The following is a 23,874-nucleotide window of genomic DNA, read 5'->3' as shown; positions in this document are numbered from 1 at the left end:
CCCTACACGGTCCCGACTCACTACGCTGAGAGCCGCAGACGCCAGTATGAACCAGACAGCCCTGCAGGGTGTCTAGGGCTGGGAAAAAGCCACGAGTCCATTCACTCCCCTTTCCTCAAGGTATGGCCCCCGGACCAGACATAACAGCATCGCTGGGGAGCTCGTCAGACTTGCAGGCTCTTCAGCCTACTCCGACCAGTACTAGACCGTGATGTGCAGTTTAAACAAGACCCGCAGCTGCCTGGTGTGTAAGTTCAGGTTAGAGATGTCTGGTCTGGAGCCCATTCCTCTCATTAGACATGGGAAACTGAGGCCCAAGCGTCTGAAGGTTATGGACCGTGGTAGAATTTTGGGGTTTGGTGAGTGGAACCAGCCTAGGCCTGACGGGGCGCTTCCACTCGTGTCCCAGCAGGCCAGTGGCGAGGGCTGCGGGAAGAACGCGCGCTGCAGGGGCTCGGCGCGCAAGGTGCTCGCGGGCTCCCGGGCCCAGCCGGGCTGGGGAGGCGTGGGCGTCCTGCGGGCCCGGCCGCCGCGCCGCGTCCCAGTCCCGGTCTCCGCGCGGCCCGGCCCGGTCCCTCAGCTCCACCCCCTGCCTCCCCCTCCCGCCCGCTCGCGCCTCCTGAAAAGCCAGCCCGCCCGGGGCGGCGGCGCAGAGCCGGGCGGGCGCACGAGGCAGCCAGCGCGGCCATGACGGCGGAGAAGGCGCTGCCCCTGGGCAATGGGAAGGCTGCCGAGGAGACGCGGGAGTCCGAGGCGCCGGGTGGCGGCGGCGGCGGCAGCGGGGGCGCGGCGCCCGCGCGCGACCCGCGCGACAAGCGCGACAAGGCGGTCCACGAGCGCGGCCACTGGAACAACAAGGTGGAGTTCGTGCTGAGCGTGGCCGGGGAGATCATTGGGCTGGGCAACGTGTGGCGCTTCCCCTACCTGTGCTACAAGAACGGAGGAGGTGAGGCGACAGGCGACGGGGAGGAGAGGGGAGGGGGCGCCACCGGCCCGGTGGGGGCGGGGAGCCAGGGGCGAGCACGAGACCCCCTCCCGCGCCTGCGTGGAGCGGAACCGAAGCGCAGAACCTCGACTCCAGGCACCTGGCGCGTGAGCTCGCCCCGGAGCGCGGCCCGCCTGAGCCTGTGCGCACGCGCGCGTGCCAATTCGCACCTGAGGGTTCCACCTGCCAGCGCAGGGACTTGCCCGCGTTCTGTCCCCAGCATGAGGTGCAGACCGAGGCCGGGGAGCCCTTGCTTTGGTAGGTACCCAACCTGGTGTTTCGGGCAGGAGACATTTGGCGCCTTTGAGCCTCAGCTTTCCTAACGGAAAACGGCCGGTGGGGAAGGGACTCCTGATGATCAAAGTGGCCTCAGCTTTTGCGTGCTTACTGAAGTGCCGGGCACCTTTGACCTATATCATCTCATCTCATCCTCACCGTCACTTTCGTAGGCAGGGGTATACCCATTTTGCAGATGAGGAAACTGAGGGTCAGAGAAGTCTCAACCAAAAATAAAGATGGGATTCTGACGTCAAAGGCCTTGGTTTAAACGGGGACTGGACTCACAACAGGGAAAACTTTTAGGTGAGGCATTGCTCTGTGCTTTCCTGCTTAGTCTTTCATCTGCTCTTAAGCCCATTTCTAGGGCCAGTATTTGAGGCCCCTCCGGTGGAAGAATTGGCAACAAGCGGTTTATTTTACCGGTGTGAGAGTCACCCACGACAAACAGCAGCAACACTGATTTAATGTTGATGCTCTGCCGTAGAGATGTAGAAGGGGAGAGGGAAAGGAGGGTGATGAGAGCTAGCGACAGCCTCTCAAAGTCAGTATGGCAAAAGATGCAGCAGTGAATCCGTAACTCTCCCAGCTCAGGGAAGGGGCTCCAGCCTTCAGGAACCCCTCCTGTCATATCAGCAGGACAGCTGGGCAGGTCCATGGCAAGGGATCTTGTAAAACCTTCTTTGGTGGTACAATTTCTGCAAGGAAGAGTCTGTTATCTGTGTAATCCCTACTCTCTCTGCTGTGCTCCTCCCCCTCCAGCAAATTCCCAAACACCAGTGAAGGTGGCTCAGAAGTTGGCTGGCAGGGACCACGCTGTGAGTCTGTGCAGAGCAGGACTTCCTGTGCGAGCAGCTGCCGGGAGAGCGAGAAGGGTACTGCTTGGCCCAGGCCCTTTCTTTGGGGACATTCATCCTGAAGGCACAGGCTGCTCCAAGCCTGCTCTGCACTGGCAATGAAGTGGCCACCGGTGTTGCTGGCTTGGCAAGGGAGAGAGAGGGAGTAGACTTGGAGACCCCCAACGTGCCCTGTGCTCTCGGCTGTGAATCCCGCCTCTTTTTGCAGATTCAGTGTTTGTAAGCTGCCTCCACTTGGAAACCTGTGAAAACCCAGGGTAGTCCCCAGGCACAGATTGTTTTAACATCTTAAAAAAAAAAAATGCAGGAAATTGTGTCAAAACAAAAAGCATTTCTAAAAGCAGAAAACAGGGTAAATTGGGTTAATTACAAATTCTGTCACAGATTTTTTTTTTTTTAAAGGTTGTGGTGAGTACTTTTTTAAATGAGTCATTTTTTTTTTTCTACTCTGACTTGCCAAGAGTTTCCATGGGATACAGAGATCTCTTGGTTTGATTGAGTTCATTATCCTTAGGATTAGTAGCTTTGTGAATACACGGGTCAAAAGGCTTTCCAAAAGTGTCATTCGTTAGATTCTAGATGGTTCACAGGTAAATAACAGCATGTTAGCGAACCTGCTGCAGCTGTTTTAATCACCTCGCTTTAGATTTAGTAAACAGATCCACTTCCCTCTTTTGCCACACTTTTTGCTTTCTAATGAAGTTGGGATATCTGCTTCTCAACTGTTTACCTTTTTTAAAAAGCGTCCACACTGCCTTACTTATAGATCACAACAATAGTTTAAAGTATTTCTTTCCCAATATGAAACTTTAAATTGGCTGCTTGCCCAGAAAAGCGAAGACCCTTTCAAACCCTGATAGATATGGTCATGCTATCAGGATTGATCAAAATTGTTGCTATTAATCCTTGCAGTCAAGGAGACTTCATTTAGCAAAAAGCACTTTCAGTTAAAGCCTTCATTTGTGAGATCAGATGGTGGCAAATAGCATGTGTTTGCATGCTTTGTTACTAGACAGGAGGGATAGAATGAGGGATTTGGAAAAATCCCCATTCTGGGTGTAATAGCTCATGTTGGCCTCACTCACTCAATTTGTTTCACAGAAAGGCCCAGGCAATGGCTATTGTGTTTCAAGATAGGAACACTAATGCTTAGAGTGGTCTTTTCCTGGACTGATTCAAAGCCAGCTTTTGCTAGATAGATTCTTGTGGTGAACTCCTTGCAAGTTGACACCACACCTGGGCTTCCTGTGTAGGGGTACTTAATTATTTGAGGCTTGATATTGTTCATTGTATAATTTCCTGAGAACGCTTTTTTTTATGAGAAAGATTGTTTGCCGGTCACTTCCAAAGTAAATAAGAGGAAGGGATGCCCCTCACCTGGTCTGTTACGGTCACTTTAGAATGAAAAAGAAGGGTGCAACATTCAGGGAGTGAATTAATTTGACCCGTGCTAGAGGATGAAATGTAAATTTTTAAAAAAGGGCAAATGAAATACTTTGTTTTACATTGTCATCATAGCTGCTTTATAATTCTATGAGAGAAGCAGTGCGATTATTAAAAACTGAGGCTCCATTTTGCAGATGGAGAAGTTGAGGCTTGGAGATGTGAGGTAGACTTACACAAACCTAGCCCTGTTTTTGACTCTGGTCCTCATAACGGGAACTTGAACTCAAGTTCAAGGAACATCGTGTCTGGGCTGTAATCAGTGTTTATTAAGGAGTTCTTGCACCAAGTATGAAATGGCAGGGACAGTTTTCATCTCATTCCTTTGCATCCTTACAGGGGCGTTCCTGATTCCCTATGTGGTGTTTTTTATTTGCTGTGGAATTCCTGTTTTTTTCCTGGAGACAGCTCTGGGGCAGTTCACAAGTGAAGGTGGCATTACGTGTTGGAGGAAAGTTTGCCCTTTATTTGAAGGTATGTGTTGAGTTAATGAGAAACTAAAATCTTGCCCCGGGAATGTCACCTGCAAAGGCAGATTGATTTGGAAAGATAGACTCAAATTGCTTCCTTTCTTTTGTCATGAATTTCAGGCATTGGCTATGCAACGCAAGTGATTGAGGCTCATCTGAATGTGTACTACATCATCATCCTGGCATGGGCCATTTTTTACCTGAGCAACTGCTTCACGACTGAGCTACCCTGGGCTACCTGTGGGCATGAGTGGAACACAGGTATGGCCCCATGGAGGTCTTTCTGCTGGTCCTGCTGGGTGACCTGGGATTAGGGTGTGTTCGTGCCCTCCAGGCCAGTCCTAGTCCCTGGCCTCTCATCCTGAGTCCAGTTTTCTAGGGTGGTCTTGCTGAAACTGGGGTCAGCTCCGAACCCGTTCTGGTACATTCTGTGAGTTGCAGCCTTAAAGTCCGAGCTGAGCATTGGCCCAGGGGCTGGCATGGTTAGGAGAATAGAGACGTTCTGTCCTCTCTCTGTCCAGTGCAGAGACTGAACCCTTTGAGGGTAGGATGGGGGTGTGAGGAAGAAGCACTAGACTTAGACTCGGGGGAGGGACTAGGGCTCTAATACCAGTCTTGCCTCTAGTGTCAAGTTTTCCTCTGTAAAAGGGGTTAGACCAGATCAAGGGCTGGAGACAGAGGACTTATAGGCCAGCCAGGCTTTAGATCAGTGAACTGCAAACTTAAAAAATGGATTTCGTTGCCAAAATTTAAAAATTGGAAGACCTTCACATGAAAAATTCAGATTCCCAGCCTCTTTTAAAAACTTAAAAGATCTCGTGACACCACACCCACCTTCCTGCTTGACAGCAGTGGCTTCAGCCAATAGGTGGCTATTGCCTTCAATGATACATCTGTCCCTGAGTTACCACAAATCCCACCCAGCTCACTTTATTCATTTACTTTATTGATTTAACCCAGCTGACATTTAAATTCAGCCCCATCCGCACACATGCTGGAATGGATAATCTTTTAGATTATTTTTGATTCGGATATACTGTTTGTTTTTCCGTATCTTCTCCTATTAGCATTGAGTTTTATAATCCAAGGAAGGCATATCCCTGCCAATCCTTTTCTAAGCGGGCCATCCTTGCAGCAGACATCACTAATCGATTGTAGCACTCTTTCCTTCTCAATTTAGTCTTAGCCTTCTCCAGTAGTGCTCCAGATAGCTGCTGCCTTTTAACTGGAATTGGCACACACAATTTAATCTATTCACCATCCATATGATAACCTGTGGTGAGGTTGTGGAAGTGGCCAGCCATCCTGAGGACTGAGATCCGGTAAGACTGGGTAGGATGTTGGTGACCAGCAGAAGGAACAGCAGGTGCTAGGCCTAGCAGACTCTGCAATCTGGTTTCTAGTCCTGTGTGATACCTGACTCTGCCCTACTCCCCCAACCCATGGTGGTTGCATTTTGTGGAGCATTTGCTGTTTCTCTCTTTAGGGCCCTAGTTTTTAACCTTCCTTTGCCCAGGGAACTCACAGGGATGTTTATTAAACTAAAATTCAAGGACATTTTCTTAGAGGATTGTGAGTCCTCTAGGATAATTTAATTTTGTATACTTATTTTGAGAATACTTTAAAAATATGCATATGTTCTGGATGATCTGAGCAAACACCTTGTAACTGAGGACAGTCAGGTGATTCCAGGGGCTGATTCTATGCATGTTTATAATTTAAGATGCATTCATGGCAGATAGAATGATGGTGGCCAAGGGAAAAAGAGCAGAGAGCTTTCATTCATAAATAGAGCATTGGTACTAAAGTGAAATCCAGTTGAGAATTGGGAATGAAGCATAACCAGAGGAAAATGGTGGAATCAAATCTCAAATAGCGCATGGAGGAATAAACCACCTGATCTCAACAGATTCTGCTTCTTACATGTCAGTTTCATTTTTCTGTTGGGAAAGCAATATAATTTCCAAATGGCATTATCCTACACATCCACTTTCTGTTACCACTTTAAATTATGTCGGTTCTGTAGTTTAGTTGACATTTTATTTATAAATTTAATTTGTCTTTTATCATTGTATGAATACTATAATCACAAACTTTATAATTCATTGTTTATTTGTACATGGCTAAATATTTTAATAAAAATGACTGGTCAACTTGGGTGTCTGAGAAATTTTTTAACTCCAGGAAGAAAAAAAAAGAAATTCTATTTTAGGGAATCCAATAAAAGCCAAGGTCTCCTGTCTCCAGGAAAATACACAGGACACATTCAGAAATCTTACCTACAACGTCAGGTTTCCAGGCTCGTCTCAAGGCTAACTGAGGACCCCCACACCACCTCCTTTCAGAACATAGTTAGCACTTGCCAAGAGGAGCAAGAAGCAGGCAGACGATCAGGATTTTCCCCAGTGGACTGCAGACTGGCTTGCGATCCCGTTTCTCTAAAGGCATATGAATACTTGCAATGTGTGAAACATCACATATAGGAGGTGATGCCTGACTGCAGAGATTACAGATGTGGTTTGGAGCATTCGTACGTATGTGAGATGGAAGACGTGCAAGAGTGAAGCCAGCCAGGCACCTGCTCCGTGCTGGCCATGGGTGCAGGGTGCAGGGGCCTCTGAGGTGAACGGATGATACAGGAGGCCTTGCCCTCAGGGGCTCACAGTCTGGTGCCCCAGGTATCTCTAAACAGAGGGACATGGGTCCCATGGTGATGGACTTTTCTGGGCAATAACATGGCAAAGTAGAGGAGCCCTGGCTGGAGTTTATTCTCAGTTCTATCCCCAACTGGCCAGTGACTTTATAGAGGAAGAAGAGGGTACAGGTGGGGGTCCCTTGACTATTTCTGAACCTGAGATTCTTTCTCCTTAAAATAAAGGGAACTGGAGAAGGTGATTCCTTGGAGGGCCTTTGAATTCTTACTTTCTTAGGTTTCAGGGGAGGGAGATTGGGGATAGGCCTCCTGGAGGAGGGGTTCAGGCCCAGGGGCACTGGGCCTTGAAGGATGAACAAACACTAGGTTGCTTTTACTTGAGATTAAATCTCCCTGGGACATCAAATTTCGTGAAATGAGAAGAGGCATTCAGTAAATCCTTTCTGATTGACTGAATCGAGTGAGGGAATGATGAAGAAGCCAGGGATTCTTGACACATGTAGGCTCATACCATTTCCTCCACTCATCAATCTTGATGAGACAGCTGTGGCATCAGCCCCTTTTTACATAAAAACAGTCTCCACTGCATTACTGCCCCAAGGTCACCATATACAACCCATCCCTTTAGTCCCTCTATTCCACTAGGGCCCTTCAGCCAGACAGATAAATGCTACTGGCAGGCCTTAGGCAGGGAAGTAGGAAAAAGAAAAGAACATTTGGGAACAAGAATAGAAGAGAGAGTTTGATACAGAGTGTTCGGTGGGAATGGGAGAGAGAAGGCACCCTGTTCCCTAAACCTTTCCTGCTGTTCTAATCAGTCCAAGTCTCTTAACTGTTTGTAAAGTATTGATTTTCCCCAATGCCCTTTGAGGCATGTTTACTTGGAGCAGCTAGATGAAAACGCCTAGTTGCACATCAGCTCTGAATGTTTTTCAGGATTTGGCTTTCGTGGAGGTTAATTTTCTTGTATTTCTTGTCTTGTTTTCACTGTAGAGAATTGTGTGGAGTTCCAGAAACTGAATGTGAGCAACTACAGCCATGTGTCTCTGCAGAATGCCACCTCCCCCGTCATGGAGTTTTGGGAGTAAGTGGAGAAGAACTTGTCTCCCTTGGCCTGTGGGGGCTCTGTCCTGGTTCTGCTCAGTTGGTCTTGCCCTGATTCCTGGAAGAAGCCTGATCCTTCTTCAAGCCTGGCACTTCCTGGGTTCTGTGGGCATTCGATCGCTTCAGAAGCAAGAGTGCAGATCTTCAGAGGTTTCCCAAAGGGACAGCTGAGAGAAGTGTTTTTCTTGTTTTTTGATAACATGTCAGCATGCATAGTTGCTTATTAGGGCAGGAAATGCTTGGTGAAGGGATAGACAGTTTAAAAATTCATTTTGAGTAAAAGAGGAGATGTAGCCTGTTTGCAATAAGCTAAGTCAAGAGTGTATTTAGCCTGGAAAGCATAAGTCTCTAGGGGAAACAGGTTAGCTTTCTTTTAGTTGCTGAAGGGTCATAAGGAAAGGACGGAGATCAACTTTAATGAATAAAGATTATGAAGAGGCAGATTTCAAATGTGCTTAGGGAAGAACTTGGTCTCACAGCATAGCATTGTCCGGAAGTACTTCAGAACGTTGTGAGCACCCATCCCTGGAAGTGTTTGACCAGTATAGGGTTGCCAATCATTGCTGGGGGTGTGTCTGAATCCACTGAAATGGTAAGCAGTACTTGTGTGGATGGGCATTTTCCCAGAAATTGGCACAGTTTTATCAGAGTTCCAAAGGATCTGAGACCCATATCGGGCTGCTGAGTGTGATTGTGTACACTGCACACTGAACAACCCAAGGGGCGATCATTTACATTATGAAATACACATTCCAGAATTGTGTGGTGCACAACTTGTATACCCAATGGCTCTGACTTGCAAGTTTGTTATAGAGGTAGAAGGATCCCTTGCCCCAGGTATTGGAGAGAAGTTTCCTGTATAGGTCAAAGGCTATATTAAATGCTTTCTGAAGCTTTGCAATCTGAAAAGGCCTGCCTTCATTGAAGAAGCTTCCCTTACCCTGATGATAATTAATAGTAGTATATGTGTGTGTGGTGTGGCAGTGATTTTTATTTTCTGAGATACCATCTGTCTTCTGCCCTCTCTAGAGATCATTATGATGAATTTAGATTTACCACTCTTATATACATCTTTATACTTGTTCTACATACATATATGTGCCCCAAATAGCACCTAGGTCTTTCTTGCATATTTTAAAATTTTATGTTGCTGGTATCCATTACTTACATTTTTTATAACAACTTTATTTCTTTGCTCAGTATTGGTTCTTAGATGTATCCATATTGGTACACGTAGGTTTGCTTCTTTCATTTTTCTACTATAGAGTATTTCATTGTATCAATGGCCTATATTGTATTTATTCAGGTACTCTTAATGGGCATTTAGACTGTTGCCCATTTCTCACGACTATTAAGCACACAGAGTGAATGTCTAGTCTGTGCTTCCTTGAGTGGAATTGCTGGATTTTAGGGTACACATTGTCAGTTTTATTATAAAATGTAACATTGCTTTTTAAAGAAATTAATAAATTAATCTAGGCCAAGCATGGTGGCTCATGCCTGTAATCTCAGCACTTTGGGAGGCTGAGGTAGGCAGATCACCTGAGGTCAGGAGTTTGAGACCAGCCTGGCCAATAGGCCGAAATCTCCTCTCTACTGTAAATACAAAAATTAGCCAGGTGTGGTGGTTTACGCCTGCAATCCCAGCTACTCAGGAGGTCGAGGCAGGAGAATTGCTTGAACCTGGAAGGTGGAGGTTGCAGTGAGCTGAGACTGTGTCACTGAACTCCAGCCTAGGTGACAGAGTGAGACTCTATCTCAAAAATAATAATAATAATAATAATAATCCAATTTACACTCCAAGAGAGTGTGAGAATTTCTGTGGCTTCACATTTTGGATGGGACTTGGTCTGTTCAGTTTTTGTTTTGCCAGTGTACTGGGTATGAAATGGTATCTCACTACTTTAAATTCACATTTCTCTAATTACTTGTGAGGTTAAGCACCTTTTCATATTTTGTTTTGTTTGTCTATTTTTGCTGTTTGATTTCCATACCTGTGAACTTGAGGTTTATATTCTTTTCTATTCGGATTGTTTGTCTTTTCTTATAGATAGAAATTGTTGATACATTCTAGATATTATTATCTTTTTCCCACTGTGTGTCTTTTCTTTCTTATTTATGGTGTACGGAAATTTCCATTTTATGAAGTTGAATTTGTCAATTTTTCTTTTTGGTTTGCACAGCTGGTGTCTTATTTAAGATACAGTTCCCTAACCCAAAGTTGAAAAAATTTCCATATTTTCTTCTAAGAGTTTTACAGTTTCTTTTTCACATTTAGGAATATAATCCATCTGGAATGTTATGTTTTTAATGTGGTATTAGGTAGAAATCCAGGTTTTAAAATATAAATAACCTATTTTTCCAGCAGGACTTACTGATCATTCATTCTTTTCTGATTTGTAATGCCATCCTCTATATATATAATTTCCTTTAACCACAAGTCTGTTTTTAGACTCTGTTCTGTTCTGTTGATCTCTTTGTCTATATCTGTGCCCATACCACACCTATTGTTTTATTGTAAGTCTTGAGCTTGTAAGGCAAGTATCTCACTTTGTTCTGTTCCAAAATTGTTTGTCTTCCAAATTCATTTCAGAATCGCTTTGTTGAAGTAAACAACAACAACAACAACAATAAAAAAATTACTTTGTGGGAATTTTGATTAAATTGAACTCATAGGTTAATTTGAGAAAAGCCGACATCTTGATGACTGAGCCTGTCTGTCCATGAATGTAGTATAGCTAGTTCTCCATGCCTTACAGAATAGTGCTACTTAAATGTGGTCTGCAGAGTAGCATCATTTGAATCACCTGGTTACCTACCCCAGACCTACTGAATCAATCTCAAATAGAGCATCCGTTACATATGTGCTTGAAAGGAGACTTCTGTGCTGGGTGGGCCTATGTGGTCTTTCCCAATCCCATTGGGCTGCAGTTTCCTGGAACAATGTCCGAGACTTGCATTGGACCTGCACATCTGGGGGTCTGCAAAACATAGTTTCTGTGCTTGTTTAGAAAGTCCATCCTGAAACTCCAGACAGGACAAGGTCTCTGTGTCAGTTACTGTTGTTTTTGCACCATTCATTTTCTTTTTCTTTTTCTTTTTTTTTTTTTGAGACGGAATTTTCGCTCTTGTTACCCAGGCTGGAGTGCAATGGCGCGATCTCGGCTCACTGCAACCTCCACCTCCTGGGTTCAGGCAATTTTCCTGCCTCAGCCTCCTGAGTAGCTGGGATTACAGGCACGTGCCACCATGCCCAGCTAATTTTTTTTTTTTTGTATTTTTAGTAGAGACGGGATTTCACCATGTTGACCAGGTTGGTCTCGATCTCTCGACCTCGTTATCCACCCGCCTCGGCCTCCCAAAGTGCTGGGATTACAGGCTTGAGCCACCGCGCCCGGCCATTCATTTCCTTTGTAACATGTATGGAAAAGCTTAATTAAATCATTAGTGGTATAATGTAATTGTTCATTGTCTGTATTCCCCAGTAGGCAGACATGAAGCAGCACCTTGTCTGGTTTTACTCATCACTGCCAGGCTATGGAAGGCCCTCAATGAATATTAATAGACTAGATGGGTGGATGAGGAAGGCAGACAGTCAGGCAGTATGTTCTAGAAAATACTATATGAGAAGAGTCAAAGTGGTCTCTGGCAAGAACACATGCTGTCATTAAGCCTCTCACCCAAAAGCATTGATTGATTCCAGGACCCTTTTGCGATATCCATATTACCTACTCATTTGGACACTAAGTAGTAGGCAAGGGCAGTTTGTCTGCCTCCTTGTCAGTGTGGACCATTCTGCCAGCTACTTGGTTACTCAAGATGAAAGTTCATGGGAAAATGAACCCATGGTTCTAGTTTTCTATTCAGGTTGCATCTCTGTCTGTGTCATCCATGCAGCGTTGAATCCTGTATCCTAAGAATACTCAAATACTAGTGGGACACACACCCCTTCATACAATTATGCTTTTGTCAGACACTTCTAATTCCTCTCTCCCCCTAGCTGAGATTGGAATATAGAGATCATGTGAGATGTAGATTATGTTAGATGTTCATATCATCTTATGAAAAGCTTTTGAGCCACATAAGTTTGAGAAGGGGTGAAAGCTGTGTCCTTCTGTGAGAAAGTGATAATATCCATTTACCTTTGTTGAACCCAAATTCCCAAACTTATTTTTCTATGGAATAAAGTAGAATCCCTTCCCTCCCTCCGCCCCTGCCCCAGTGTACTCCACCCACTGAATGCTAGCATTCCACTAAATGCAGTCCAAGAAACACTTTGCCAGGAATAAGTTCTTCCTTAAATTCAGCCAGGAGTTGACTTCTGGAGCTTTGATAGAGCATACCTAATTCCTTTTCTGTGTGACAGCACTGTTCAAGTATTGGATCAAGGCTCCTTAAACACATTTCTTCACCTCTCTTTGTTGTTTCCTTGTGTGGCTGGTTTTGTGAGCTCCTGTTGTCCTTTTCACACTGCCTCTAACTCCAGGGACCTCAGTCAGGGCCACATTGCTTGGCCAAAGTAGACTTCCTAGGCTGTCTGCTCTTATAGTTCATTCATTTGACAAACGTCTGAGCTCCTGGTGCACATGAGAAAGACACAGTGTCTTATTTAGGGGAAGCAAAGGTGGAAGATAAGGTTCTAGTCTCTAGAAGCAGAGGTGAGACAAGCCCACAGATTACCTTAAAATCGTTGACAGGGCACTACTTCTCTGCCTGCGACTGGCCATGGCTTTGCCTTGGCCGTGGGCACCTGGCCTGCCCATCCCCCATCTTGAAGTTTCATTTCCCTTTTGAGATGTAATTAAAATGACTGGCTTAGCCCACGAGAGAGGCTCAGGCCCTAGATCAGTCCTGGATTCTGAGTCTTGTGGGGGTCCTATAGGGCCAGGACAACTTGTCTTCCTAATGTCAGACTTCAAAATTAGGCCATCCTTGTTTCCCTTAGTAACCCATTATGCATCTGGCATCCGTGCATTTATCTAAATGTGTCTGCAGTTCTAAATTTTGAGCCTGTACCCTCTGGTGGGATTGAATGCTGTTAAGTGCCTAACCAATATTGTGGTATCAGATGGACATTGATTCAACTTCACTTCCCTTTCTCAAGCCCCCAAGTCCCATTTGTCCAGGGTTTGGGGAGCAACTCCATTCTTACTATGTATACAATCAAAACTCTTTTTTGCACAGCGTCCATTCAACAAGCACGTGTTGAGCACATATTGTGTGCTAGGCCCAAATTAAGCTCTAAGGGTATTCAGTTCTATTTATTCAGAAGGATAAGGCCCTGTTTTTCTGGTTTATCTTCAGTGGAGGAGTTTTGTTCTTAGTGTTTATTTTTTAGTCACATGGATGTTTTCATTGATTTTCTTTGGACATGAGATTTGGGATCAGAGGAACTGGAGTGAAGGCTCTTCTTTATGTGGGACTGGGGTGACTCCCTGCTTATTTCTCAGGCCTATCTTCCCCTCTACCCATTACCCTCCTCCACACGGTCCTTCTTTCTGTCCTTCAGATGTGCGGGCCTTGTCCCAGGATCAGTCTCTTGGCTTTTGCTTTTCCTTTTGCTTAGAAAGTTTCTCACCAGATCCTGTGTGTCTGGTTTCTTCTTATCACTGAATCGTAATTCACATGTCATTGTCATCTGGGGAGCCCTCCTTGACCATGCCCACGGAACCCACACCCCAGTCTCTCTCAACCCCATCACTCTTTCTTCATGTCCACATAGTTCTTATCTGAAATCCTTGTATCTTTGTTTATTCTCTCTCTTTCTCCATCAGAATTTAAGCTCCATGCTGGTTCACTATGGTCTTGCCAACACATTCTAGGTGCTCAATAAATATTTGCTGAAATGAATGACTGGACGAGTGAATGAATGAATGAATATTTCTTACACCCTTGGAGTTCAGTGTCCTCATCTGTAAATTGGAAATGATGACAACACCTATCTGCAAGCTGAGCTGAGGATGAAATAAGACCTCTTTTGTAGGAAGCCAAGCCCATCTTAAGCTCTTTGGAAGGGTCTGGATGTGTAAGTAGATTTTTTGCAATTGATTCTCCCATCTGTGAAATGGGGATTAACCCTGCTCCCTGCCTTACCAACCTCTCCAGGCTGCTGTCAGGATTAAATGAGATAACACATTCTAAGAACTTTGATGGGTTATAAGTGGGGTACCTGTGTTAATTCTGGCTACTGGAGGCACAGGGTCCTTTCCAGCCCCATCTCTGCGGGTGCAGAGTTATGGTTGGGCCCAAGCTGCCAAGGCCTGTGCACAGTTGGCCTGTTTGCCTACAGTAGCCTTCATGCCTTCTGCTTCAGCATCAGAAGTGCCCTGTGGACCCTTTCCTTGGTCAGCACTGCACACTTTGTACTGACATCTAGTTCTGCTAGTTTGAATTACCTGGCCCCACCCTGCCCCCAACACATCATCCCATGGCTAAGGTATAGATTTTAGCGGCAAGTTCTAGAGACCAGTTTAAGCAGCTGCCCCTTCCACCTGCCACATGTGTGACCCTGGGCAACCTGTAGAGCCTCTGTCTGCTCCTCTGAAAATGGGATGGTGGATGGTAAATGTACCTACCTCTTAGGCTTGTTGAGTGCATAGAATGAGGTGATGCTTACAAAGCTCCCAGCATGTGGTAAGTGCTAATAAATGGTAGCTGTTTTTGCAAAGGAAACTTTATCCAGATCTCTGAAAGTCTATGTGGATTCTTTTTAACATTCTTTAGAGAAGGCTCATCAAGCAAGGCCTTGTCTTGCCCTCACAGTAGGCGTGTTGAGCTTTATTAGTGCATTTTTTCTTCACTTAATTGTTCTTTGGACATTTTTCTTAGTAAATACTGGGTGCTGGGCATCTTATAAGTAGCCAGAACGATGAGGACACTGGCTCTCCTTGAAGAAGCACACAGCCTGCAGGGGAAGCTGGGAAGTAGGGGAAAAAAGAGTTTTTGAATTACAAGGTAACAGATATATTTGTAGGATGCTTACATAGCAAGACTGAGGAACCCTGGATACCTGGACTTTGGGGAAGGCTACATGGAGTTGGCGATACTTTAGCTGGGTTTTGAAGGATGAATAGAAGTTCATGTGTTTGGCTATGGAGTGAGTAAATGACATACCAAGTGGAGAGAATTTGAAAAGCAAGAGCACAGAGACCTGAAGTTGTGTGTTGAGGCTTATAGATTTTATCTGCAGTGCTACTGCACCTAGGACCTAGGGGCTAAGGGGAGACTTTACTGAAGAGCAGGCAGGGGCCAGAGTATCTGTGCACTTGCAGGTCTTTCTTGAGCACCTACTATACAGCAGGTTTCGTTGTAGGTTCTGAAATGCAATATGAACAAAACAAAGACTCGTTGTGGAGCTGAGAGCGCCAACAACCACATAAGCAGAAAATATTGCATTAAGTTGAGATCAGTTTCTTGAAGAAAAAGTCAGCAGGGTTAGGGGGCAGAAAGTATCCCAGGTTTGGGGAGGGCCTCTCTGAGGAGGTGGCACGTCAGCCCCAGAACTGAGAGAAGTGAGGGAGCAAGCCATGTGAAGGTATGGCCCACCAACCGGTGGCACAAGGCACTAATGAGTGAATGATTTAATTCAGGGTCAGAAGCAGAATAACTCAACCAGGTTGTTTTTAATCAAACAATGAGGAAGAATATAAAACTCTCCAGGGCTGCAAATGCATGCGCACACACACATCCCTTGCTTGTGCTTTGCGCTCTTCTCACTAAGGGGCAGATGGAAGACATGCAGGATGGGGGAGAAGCACCAGAGCTGGGGCAGCCTGACCCTCTCACTTAAGAGTTGGGACCCTAAGCAGGTAATGCTGAAGCTCAAGTTTCCTCCTCTATAGAATGGGTGAAAATAGATAGCACTTGAAGGTGCAGTTGGCATGACGTGAGCTGTGGGCGGTGTGACGTCGCTGGTGAGTGGTAGCACCTCACAATCCATTCCCCCTCCACAGACCTCCCATCCTCACTTTCATCTTAGAGCTGAGGTGGATGAAGTGACATTCCAAAAACAGGTGATGCTGCAGTCTCCCAGTGGGATGCACCCAAGCTGGGACCAGACGCCCACTCCCTGCTCCTACCTTCTTGTGCAGGGCTGCTCTGATGCTCTGGTGCCTATCCTGGCCACCACCCATCCTCGGCACACGGTGGCTCCTTGCAAGCAGACCACATTGGAGGGGCCAGGCACAGGTGGGCCAGTTTTGCCTGAGTTTCCCACTGAAAAGTTGCTTCCCCTCGGGCACGTGTGGGGCAGCGTTTTTGGGCTGCTTGCGTCCTGGAAGGAGGAAGAAGGGGCAGGAATCTGAGGGCCCCGGACCCAAGCCATGAGGCCCTTCCCACCTTGGGATCCGTGTTCTGCTAGTGAGAGTGAGAATAGCTGCATTATGAACCGGTGGTGGCTCCTTACAGTGCAGCAGCTATTCCGTCTCTCACCTTCCCCTTAAGCGCTTTGCCTCCTGACCTGCAGGACCTCTGTTCACTTCTCCCGGTGAGGCCCGAGTTTTGAGGCCTTTCCCTGGGTTCCTGCTCCTCTGGGAAGTCCCCAGTTCCAGATTCACTCTCCTCCTCACACTCCCTCCTGCTGCCCTCAGTCTCACCCTACTGCCATGCAGGGGCAGTGCAGGCACTAAACTTGGGATGGAGAGACAGGTTCAAGGCCCAGCTCTGCTACCCTCTAGTTTTGTGATCTTGGACAAGGTAGCTATTTCTGTGGAGACTGAGTTTCCTCTGAACAATGGGCGTGCAAGATAACATACGCAAAAGCTCCCGAAACGCCTTCTCAAATGTGTTCTGAGGATGTTAGGAAGTGTTGCTTTGGAAAAGCAGAAATGGGGCGGGGAGGGGGAAGTGCTTCCTTCTTAATAACTTTGGAAGAGATAGCATGGGGAGAAATGACAGATACAGGTGAGGGGACGGAAGGCAGCAAAGCACACTGCCATGTGTGTACCTATGCAACAATCTTGCATGTTCATCACATGTACCCCAAAACCTAAAATGCAATAAAAAAAAAAAGAAATGGAAAAATAAAAAAGAAAGTTTATTGTAGTTTACATGCCATGAAATGCACTCCTCTTAAGTGTACAGTTTTGAGTAAATTTACTAATTATGAAGGCATCACCACAATGCAAGTTTAGAACGTTTCTATCCCCCCAATAAGATCTCTGCCCATTCAGCATTAATCTCCATTCTTGCCTCCACACAACACTCAGCTATTTTTTTTTTTTTTCTGGTCTCTGTAAATTTGCCTCCTATAGACATTGCATGTAAATGGAACCATACAACTCGTGTTCTTTTGTGATTGGCTTCTTTCATGCAGCATAACCCTTTCAAGGTTCATCCATGCTGTAGCATGAATCAGTACCTCATTCCTTTTTGTAGCTCTATAAAATACTATTGCTTGGATAGACCACATTTTGTGTATTCATTCATCAACTGATAGACCCTTGGCTTGTTTCTACCTTGGGCTGTAAGGAATCATGCTGCTATGAATATTTGTTTACACATTTTTGTTTGACCGTATGTTTATTCTCTGGGGCTTATATCTAGGAGTAAAATCGCTGGGTTTTGTGTTTAACTTTTTAAGGAAGTGCCAAACTGCTTTCCAAAGTGGCTGAACTATTTTGCATTCTCAGCAGTGATATGTGAGGGTTCCATTTCTCCACATCTTCGCCAACATTTGTCATTGTCTGACTTTTTTATTGTAGCTATCCTAGTAGGTGTAAAGTGGTATTTCTTCTGGTTTTGATTCACATTTCAATGAATAACACTTCTCAATAAATTTGAGAAACACTGAGTTAGATAAAGTTATACAAATGTCTTTGTTTCAGGACTTCTCAGAGCCTTTAATATTCTGCTAAGCATTGAGCATCTCTAAGGAAGTCTAGTGTGCAGTGTTTTCTCAAATGAGAGCCCAGTGTGACCTGGGAACTCGGGACATTGGAGGATTAGTGTTCTTTGGGAAGCATTAGCCTAGGACAGGGGTCCGCAAATCCTTCTGGCCAAATCCCAGCTGCTGCCTGTTTTTGTAAATAAAGTTTTATTGGAAGAAAGCCACACCCATTCATTTACAAATGACCTGTGGTTGCTTCCACCCTGCAGGAATAGAGTTGAATAGTTGGGATAGACTGTATGCCTTGCAAGACTGAAGGAATGTACTCCCTTGCCCTTTACAGAAAAAGCTTGCTGAGCTCTGCCCTGGGAGTCCCAGGTGCACAGTGAGGTGCTTACTTGCTTAGCATGGATGGCAGCAGGGGCTGGCCCTGGGGTTGGGGTGGGGACCAAGGAAGCACTTGCGAGGCTTAGTGTTATTTGAGCTGGTGCTTGAAGGATGGTTAGAGTATAGATAGCTGGGGAGAATTGGGAAGGACATTCCCAGCAGTGGGAACTGCGGGAGTGAATCCTGCAATGTGAGGAAGTACAGGATGTCTGGGGACTGACGGAGACTGGTGTGTGGCCAAAGAGGAGGATTTTGCAGGGACAGAGGGAATTGGAGAGATAGCTACAGACCTCTTAGACCTATGTTGGTCCCTGATTGCACTCCCTGGCTCCCTGGGGTCCCGGCTCCACTGACACTCATAATCACACAATTCTCCATCTTTCCCAAGGCAGGGCAATGGTTCAGAGCTCTGCCTCTGACATTGAACAGATACTGTCCCCACTTTCTAGTCATGTCACTTGCCTGAGCCACAGTTTATTTATCTATAGAGTGGGAATAATAGCTTTCCTTCCCTGAGAAGATGCAGAGAAGGTTAGATCAGATTTTACATGTGGCACGCTTGGTCCTGGTAAGTAGGTGGGACATGCAAGCTGTAATTGTCCTTGTTGATATCTTTATACCCCTAGACAGTAAGCTCCTTGAGGGTGGAACAGCCTGCTTATTCATCACTGTAGCATGAAGTGAATGAGTATGTGATGCAGAGTCCTGAAATTCCTGCAGAGGAGACCTGGCTGAGTCCCTGACTTGGTTTAGGGACCCCAGCTGTGGACTCTGTTGGAGTCCCCCATAAATGTGGACAGTCCAGGGGACTGTACTTCTTTCTTCCTGGAGAAGTGACAGCAGACTCCCCAAGGCAGCCAGCTCCCCTGGCAGGGGCCAGGAAAGCACATTTGTTGTGGTGATGGGCCTTTTTTGGTTTGTGTGTTAGTTGCTTTGGGAGACCAGCAGGGCTATTTATAGCTCAGCCCCTCAGCGCCAGCTTTTAAGGCGGTCTCCAGGGCCCTGGCAGCACTTTCCTCAGTGGCAGGTTAAAGAAAGGTGATCTGTTTGCCGGCTCCGTGCATGACATGAAGATGAGGCCACCCCAGGCTGGGCTGGGAGCTGTTCCCACGTGGCCCTCTTGGGCTCCAGTAAGGAGGGAGTTCTGCTCCAGCTCTGCTCTCTGGGCAAACCAGCCCTTGTGCTGGGAGCTGGAAGCTTCAGGTGGGAGGCTATTTCCTTCTCTCCAGACTCCGCTGCTGTGGGTATGTGAGCTGCCAAGAGGGAACAGACATGGGATTCCAGCCACTGCCCTTCCACCATCAGCCACAGGAGAAGGCCTGAGTGAGACACTCTCCCAACCTTGGGCTCACTTTCTGGTGTAGCAGTAGGGAGTGTGGGCATTGGAAGAACTTGGTTTCAAATCTCAATTTGGGGCCGGACATGGCTGGCTCACACTTGTAATCCCAACACTTTGGAAAGTCAGGACAGGAGGATCACTTGAAGTCAGGAGTTCAAGACCAGTCTGATCAATGTGGTGAAACCCTGTCTCTACTAAAAATACAAAAATCAGTGGGGCATGGTGGGAGACGCCTGTAGTCCCAGCTACTCAGGAGGCTGAGGCAGGAGAATTGCTTGAACCCGGGAGGTAGAGGTTGTAGCGAGCCAAGATTGCACCACTGCACCCCAGCCTGGGCAACAGAGTGGCTCTGTCTCAAAAAAAAAAAAAAAAGAAGAAGAAGAAGAAAAGAAATCTCAATTCAGGCAAGTTGCTTCACCTTCCTGAGCCTCAATTTCCTCATCCATGAAATGGGTATAATTGTGCCCTGGCAGTGGTGTTGCCATGAGGACTGAATGAAGTGAGATAGGGGAGGGTGTCAGGTGGTGCCAAGCACAGTTCTTGCCACTGAAATCTCCCAGTTCCACTCCTTCCTCCAAGTCTCTTAATAAGGAAGAATGCAGTTTGCTTTTGAGCTACCCTCTTGGTTTTCCCAACTCTTTCCCTCCTGTCTAGTAGAAGGGACGTCTTCATGCCTGGATGGTCTAACACCGCCACTTGTGGTTTCTCTCCCTGCCACCATCATAAGGGCCTTACTTCTTTTCCTCCTCTCTTATCCTCTGTTCCCTCCTCTTTCTGAACTTTCTCCCTCCCTCCGGCTCCGTCTGGTGAACTAGCCCAGTTACATCAACCTGAATACAAGTGTGGATCAAACAACCCTTGTACCCTGTAGCCCCTTTAGCTGCCACCACCTCTCCCTAACTCATCAGAGCCAAACAGGTCTCACCTCTCATCTGCCCCCGACCCAGTCTACTCTAAGACCAAGCAGTGGCTCTGCTGGCCTCCCCAGTCCTAGTCCCAAGTCCCGCAGGGATTGCTGTCTCTCACCAGGTCAGCCTACAGCGTTTGCAGGTTGGCTACTTGCCTGCTGGAGACGCCCCTCCCTCTGCCTTAGAGACGCCCCTCCCTCTGCCTTAAAGATGCCCCCCTCCCTCTGCTTTAGAGATGCCCCTCCCTCTGCCTTAGAGACGCCCCTCCCTCTGCCTTAGAGACGCCCCTCCCTCTGCCTTAGAGATGCCCTCCTCCCTCTGCCTTAGAGATGCCCCCCTCCCTCTGCCTTAGAGACGCCCCTCCCTCTGCCTTAGAGACGCTCCTCCCTCTGCCTTAGAGACGCCCCTCCCTCTGCCTTAGAGACGCCCCTCCCTCTGCCTTGGGGATACCCCTCCTTGGGTCGCTCCTCTGACTTTCTCCCACTTCTTCCCTGCTTCTCCAAGGAATACTCCCTTCCTTTTCCTGCCTTGAGATGTTAGGGTTCTGGGGACTTGGATGCAGGCCCCATCTATCCCCTTTCTCCAGGTCTCCCAGGATACCTCGATGGCTGAGGACTCAGCTATGAATCCCCTGTCTGCATGTATTTTCTGGGTTGTATCCAGAGACCTAGTAGCCTCTGGGTATTGCGGCAACCTGGGCATCTTGCCAATACCTTCAAATCATCTTATCTAGAAGAATGATTGGCCATGATCTTTTTCTCTGTTCCAAGCACCACTTCAGTCCTGCCCTCCCCATCCGAGGAACCGTAGTGTGAATCCAGTGGCAATCTAACCCTGGCTCTTTTCTGCTGCTGGCTGCCTCAGGCAGTCACCTTGGGCCTCTACTGCTCTCCAGTCACCCATTCCTCTCCAGGACTATTCCCCTCCCTATAGATTGCCCCAGTGGAGGCAAACTCCTCTGCCCTACCCTGACAGTTCATTCTTTCCATTTATTCTTCCCACTGCAGCCAGAGTGTTCTAAAACACACATCTGATGGGGTCTCACTGCTGTTGACCACTTCCCTAGGCTTCTGTCTCCCACAGGAAGCAGCCCAGTCCCTCAGCAAGGCTCACAGTCTAGCCTCTGCTCCCCACGTGGCCACCTCCTCACCCTGCTTCTCACCCGGCTCGAGCTGCACTCACCCAGCACACCATGCCCTTCCTTGGCCTTGTGGTGTTCTCCTCAGCCTCCTGGACTTTGCCCTTGGGGGTCTTTCTGCTCCAAATGCCCCCCTTCTTTGCTAACTTTCCTCATACCCTTCAGGACCCCCAACCCCACACTCGGATACTGAAACCCCAGCAAGGTCTCCTGCTGTGCCTGGAAGATTCCCCCACCTTTCTCTGTGCCCACTCTCTCCGCATGCTGCTGTTTCCTTATCTCCCTTCTCCACTAGACCATGGGCTCTTTAAAGACCCCAGGCTTAGCTCCATGTCTGACACACTGATGATGTTTTCATAAGTGTTGTTTAAATAAATTACTAAATGCATGAATACCATGAGCCATACATTCCTCTCTCCTAGTACACAAAGGCGTATAAGACAGCTTTGGGGTGTGCATTTACTGTAGCTTTAATTTGTTAAGGAAAGTGGTAGGTGATGTTAGGGTTATGGAGGAATCAAAGCTGAAAGTGTGGGCTCGAGCCAGGATCCTTGGGCTCAAGTCCAAGCTCAGTTTCTTGCTGAGGGTGTGAGTTTAGGCAAGTTACTTTGCCTCTCTGTACCTCAGGTTCACCATCTTTGAAATGGTGAGGACAATTGTGCTCATCTCAAGGACTGTGGGGAGGGTTAGATGCATTCATGCTTGAAAAGCCATTGAAGGTAGGTATCATTATTCCCATTTTACAGATGAGGAAGCTGAGACTCAGAGAGGTGATGCCACTTCCCCGAGGTGGAGCAGCTGGTAAGGAGCAGGGCTGGGATTTGAGCCCAGCTCGTTCTCTGTGTGTTCCAAGGGTTGGAGAAGCGTGGGTAGCCTCTGGGTAGAAAGCTCCAGAAATACTTTACTATGTCCTGAAAAAGGTGCATCATAAAGTATCTGTTTTAGGGCCTGGCACATAGTAGGTGCACACTAAAGATTACTTACGTGAAAGGGTCCTGCTGCAGAGCCCCATCTAGTCTTCAGCATTTCCCGTTCCATGAGCAGTGTCAGGGGGAGGTCTGTCTCTGGATCCTTTTTGGCCAGGGTGTTGGCAGCAAACTCTTCCTTATTCAGACCTTTCTTCTGTCTCAGCGTTTCATGGGGGAGGGTCATTAAGAAAGCTTTTTCCCAGGAAGATCTGTGCCTTCTCCAAGTCTACGGAGTTGAGTGCCCCAGCCCCCACCTTCTCAAAGGCTGCCCTTGTGGGTTTCAAAACAACCCCACTGCCCTGCAGGCTGAGAACTGGCCCCTGAGCCCCCTTTCCTTTAGGAACCAAAGGTCCGTTCCTAGTTAAAGTCAGCACTGGTAAAACCTAAGGAAAATAGTTTGAGGATGTTTTCAAATAGTATCTGGTGGAACAAAAGAGCAATTCATCCTCCGTAGCTTTTAGTAATCTGCTTCACATTCTGAGAATTAGATAGTTCAATTAAGCGAGAGGGTGCTGGAGCAGGCTGCATGACTCAAAAGTTTGCAGCAGCATCTATATTGTGGAAGAGAGGGGAGCTGAGCCAGCTTGTGCCTGGCGGTCCTGCCCCTCTTTCTCCCTATGTCCCCACGCGGGTTCCAGTTTTCAGGTCCCAGATTCAGAAAACAACTACTCAATAAGAATGCATGTGTGTGTGTGTGTGTGTGTGTGTGTGTGTGTGTGCGCGCGCGCGCATGCACAAATGCACACGTGCACGTCCATACACACCGACTCAGTAGGGACCTCATGTGTTCCTCCAGTGACAAGCTGAGCATCTGGAGTGGGCTGGTACAGAGTGCGCCTGAGCTGTTTCCATCTGCAGCAGCCCCGATTCCTTCTGGCTCTGGGTTGTCCCTTGTAGCTCACCAGCTAATGGGCCTTGGGGATGATTTCTGTGGCCATGTGTAAGGCAGGGTAAGCCCACAGGGCTTTTAATCTGGGCAAAGGAGAGCCAGTAGGCACCGTGAAATTCCTGCAGCATTTTGGGAGCCGGTGTGTTTCTCTGGGGTCCATCCCTTTGGTAACTTCTCAAGAGATCCATGACTTTCTCCCTCAAACCCCTCTCCTTCATCCCTCCATAAAAAAAGTTTAAAAATTATTCAGGTGGCATTTGCAGATCACTCCTTCATAACCAAGAAACTCTACTTCTGTGGTGCTCAGAAGTGGAGTTATTTCTGAGCCTTACTGTGTGTGAGGACTCCTTGGGAAAATCACAAAGTGCAGCTCCCTGGGAGCCACGTTGCAAATGTTGGGACCCAGTGGGTCTCTGGGGGTGCAGAAAGGTTTGTATTTCTAGCAAGTACCCAAGTATCATGCTCTGGGACATACTACTGTGTTATACTCATAGATTCTCTTAAAGCCTCATTTAATAAGGCCCGTCATTTTAAAATGAATTAAAGCCAGAGACAGCTAAGACATAAGCAAATAAAATAACAGTTGTTATTGTAAGTGGCTGCCTCCTTTCTTTATTAAATAACTTGGATG

General features: G+C 47.0%; 1 protein-coding gene across 1 annotated transcript in view; it reads left to right on the top strand.

Moving 5' to 3' along the window:
* Positions 1-537: 537 nt before the first annotated feature.
* Positions 538-23,874, top strand: part of SLC6A11 (solute carrier family 6 member 11) — a 117,375-nt gene continuing 94,038 nt past the window's right edge. Inside the window, exons 1-4 of the mRNA XM_003927167.4 lie at positions 538-946; positions 3,901-4,035; positions 4,152-4,292; positions 7,678-7,768. Of these exons, the coding sequence (XP_003927216.2) occupies positions 688-946; positions 3,901-4,035; positions 4,152-4,292; positions 7,678-7,768 (626 nt within the window). The 5' untranslated portion in view covers positions 538-687. The remainder of the gene's footprint in view (positions 947-3,900; positions 4,036-4,151; positions 4,293-7,677; positions 7,769-23,874) is intronic.

Source organism: Saimiri boliviensis, chromosome 8 (genome assembly GCF_048565385.1).
Source record: "Saimiri boliviensis isolate mSaiBol1 chromosome 8, mSaiBol1.pri, whole genome shotgun sequence".
Taxonomy (NCBI): Eukaryota; Metazoa; Chordata; class Mammalia; order Primates; family Cebidae; genus Saimiri; species Saimiri boliviensis.
This window is presented reverse-complemented; position numbering and strand designations above follow the sequence as displayed.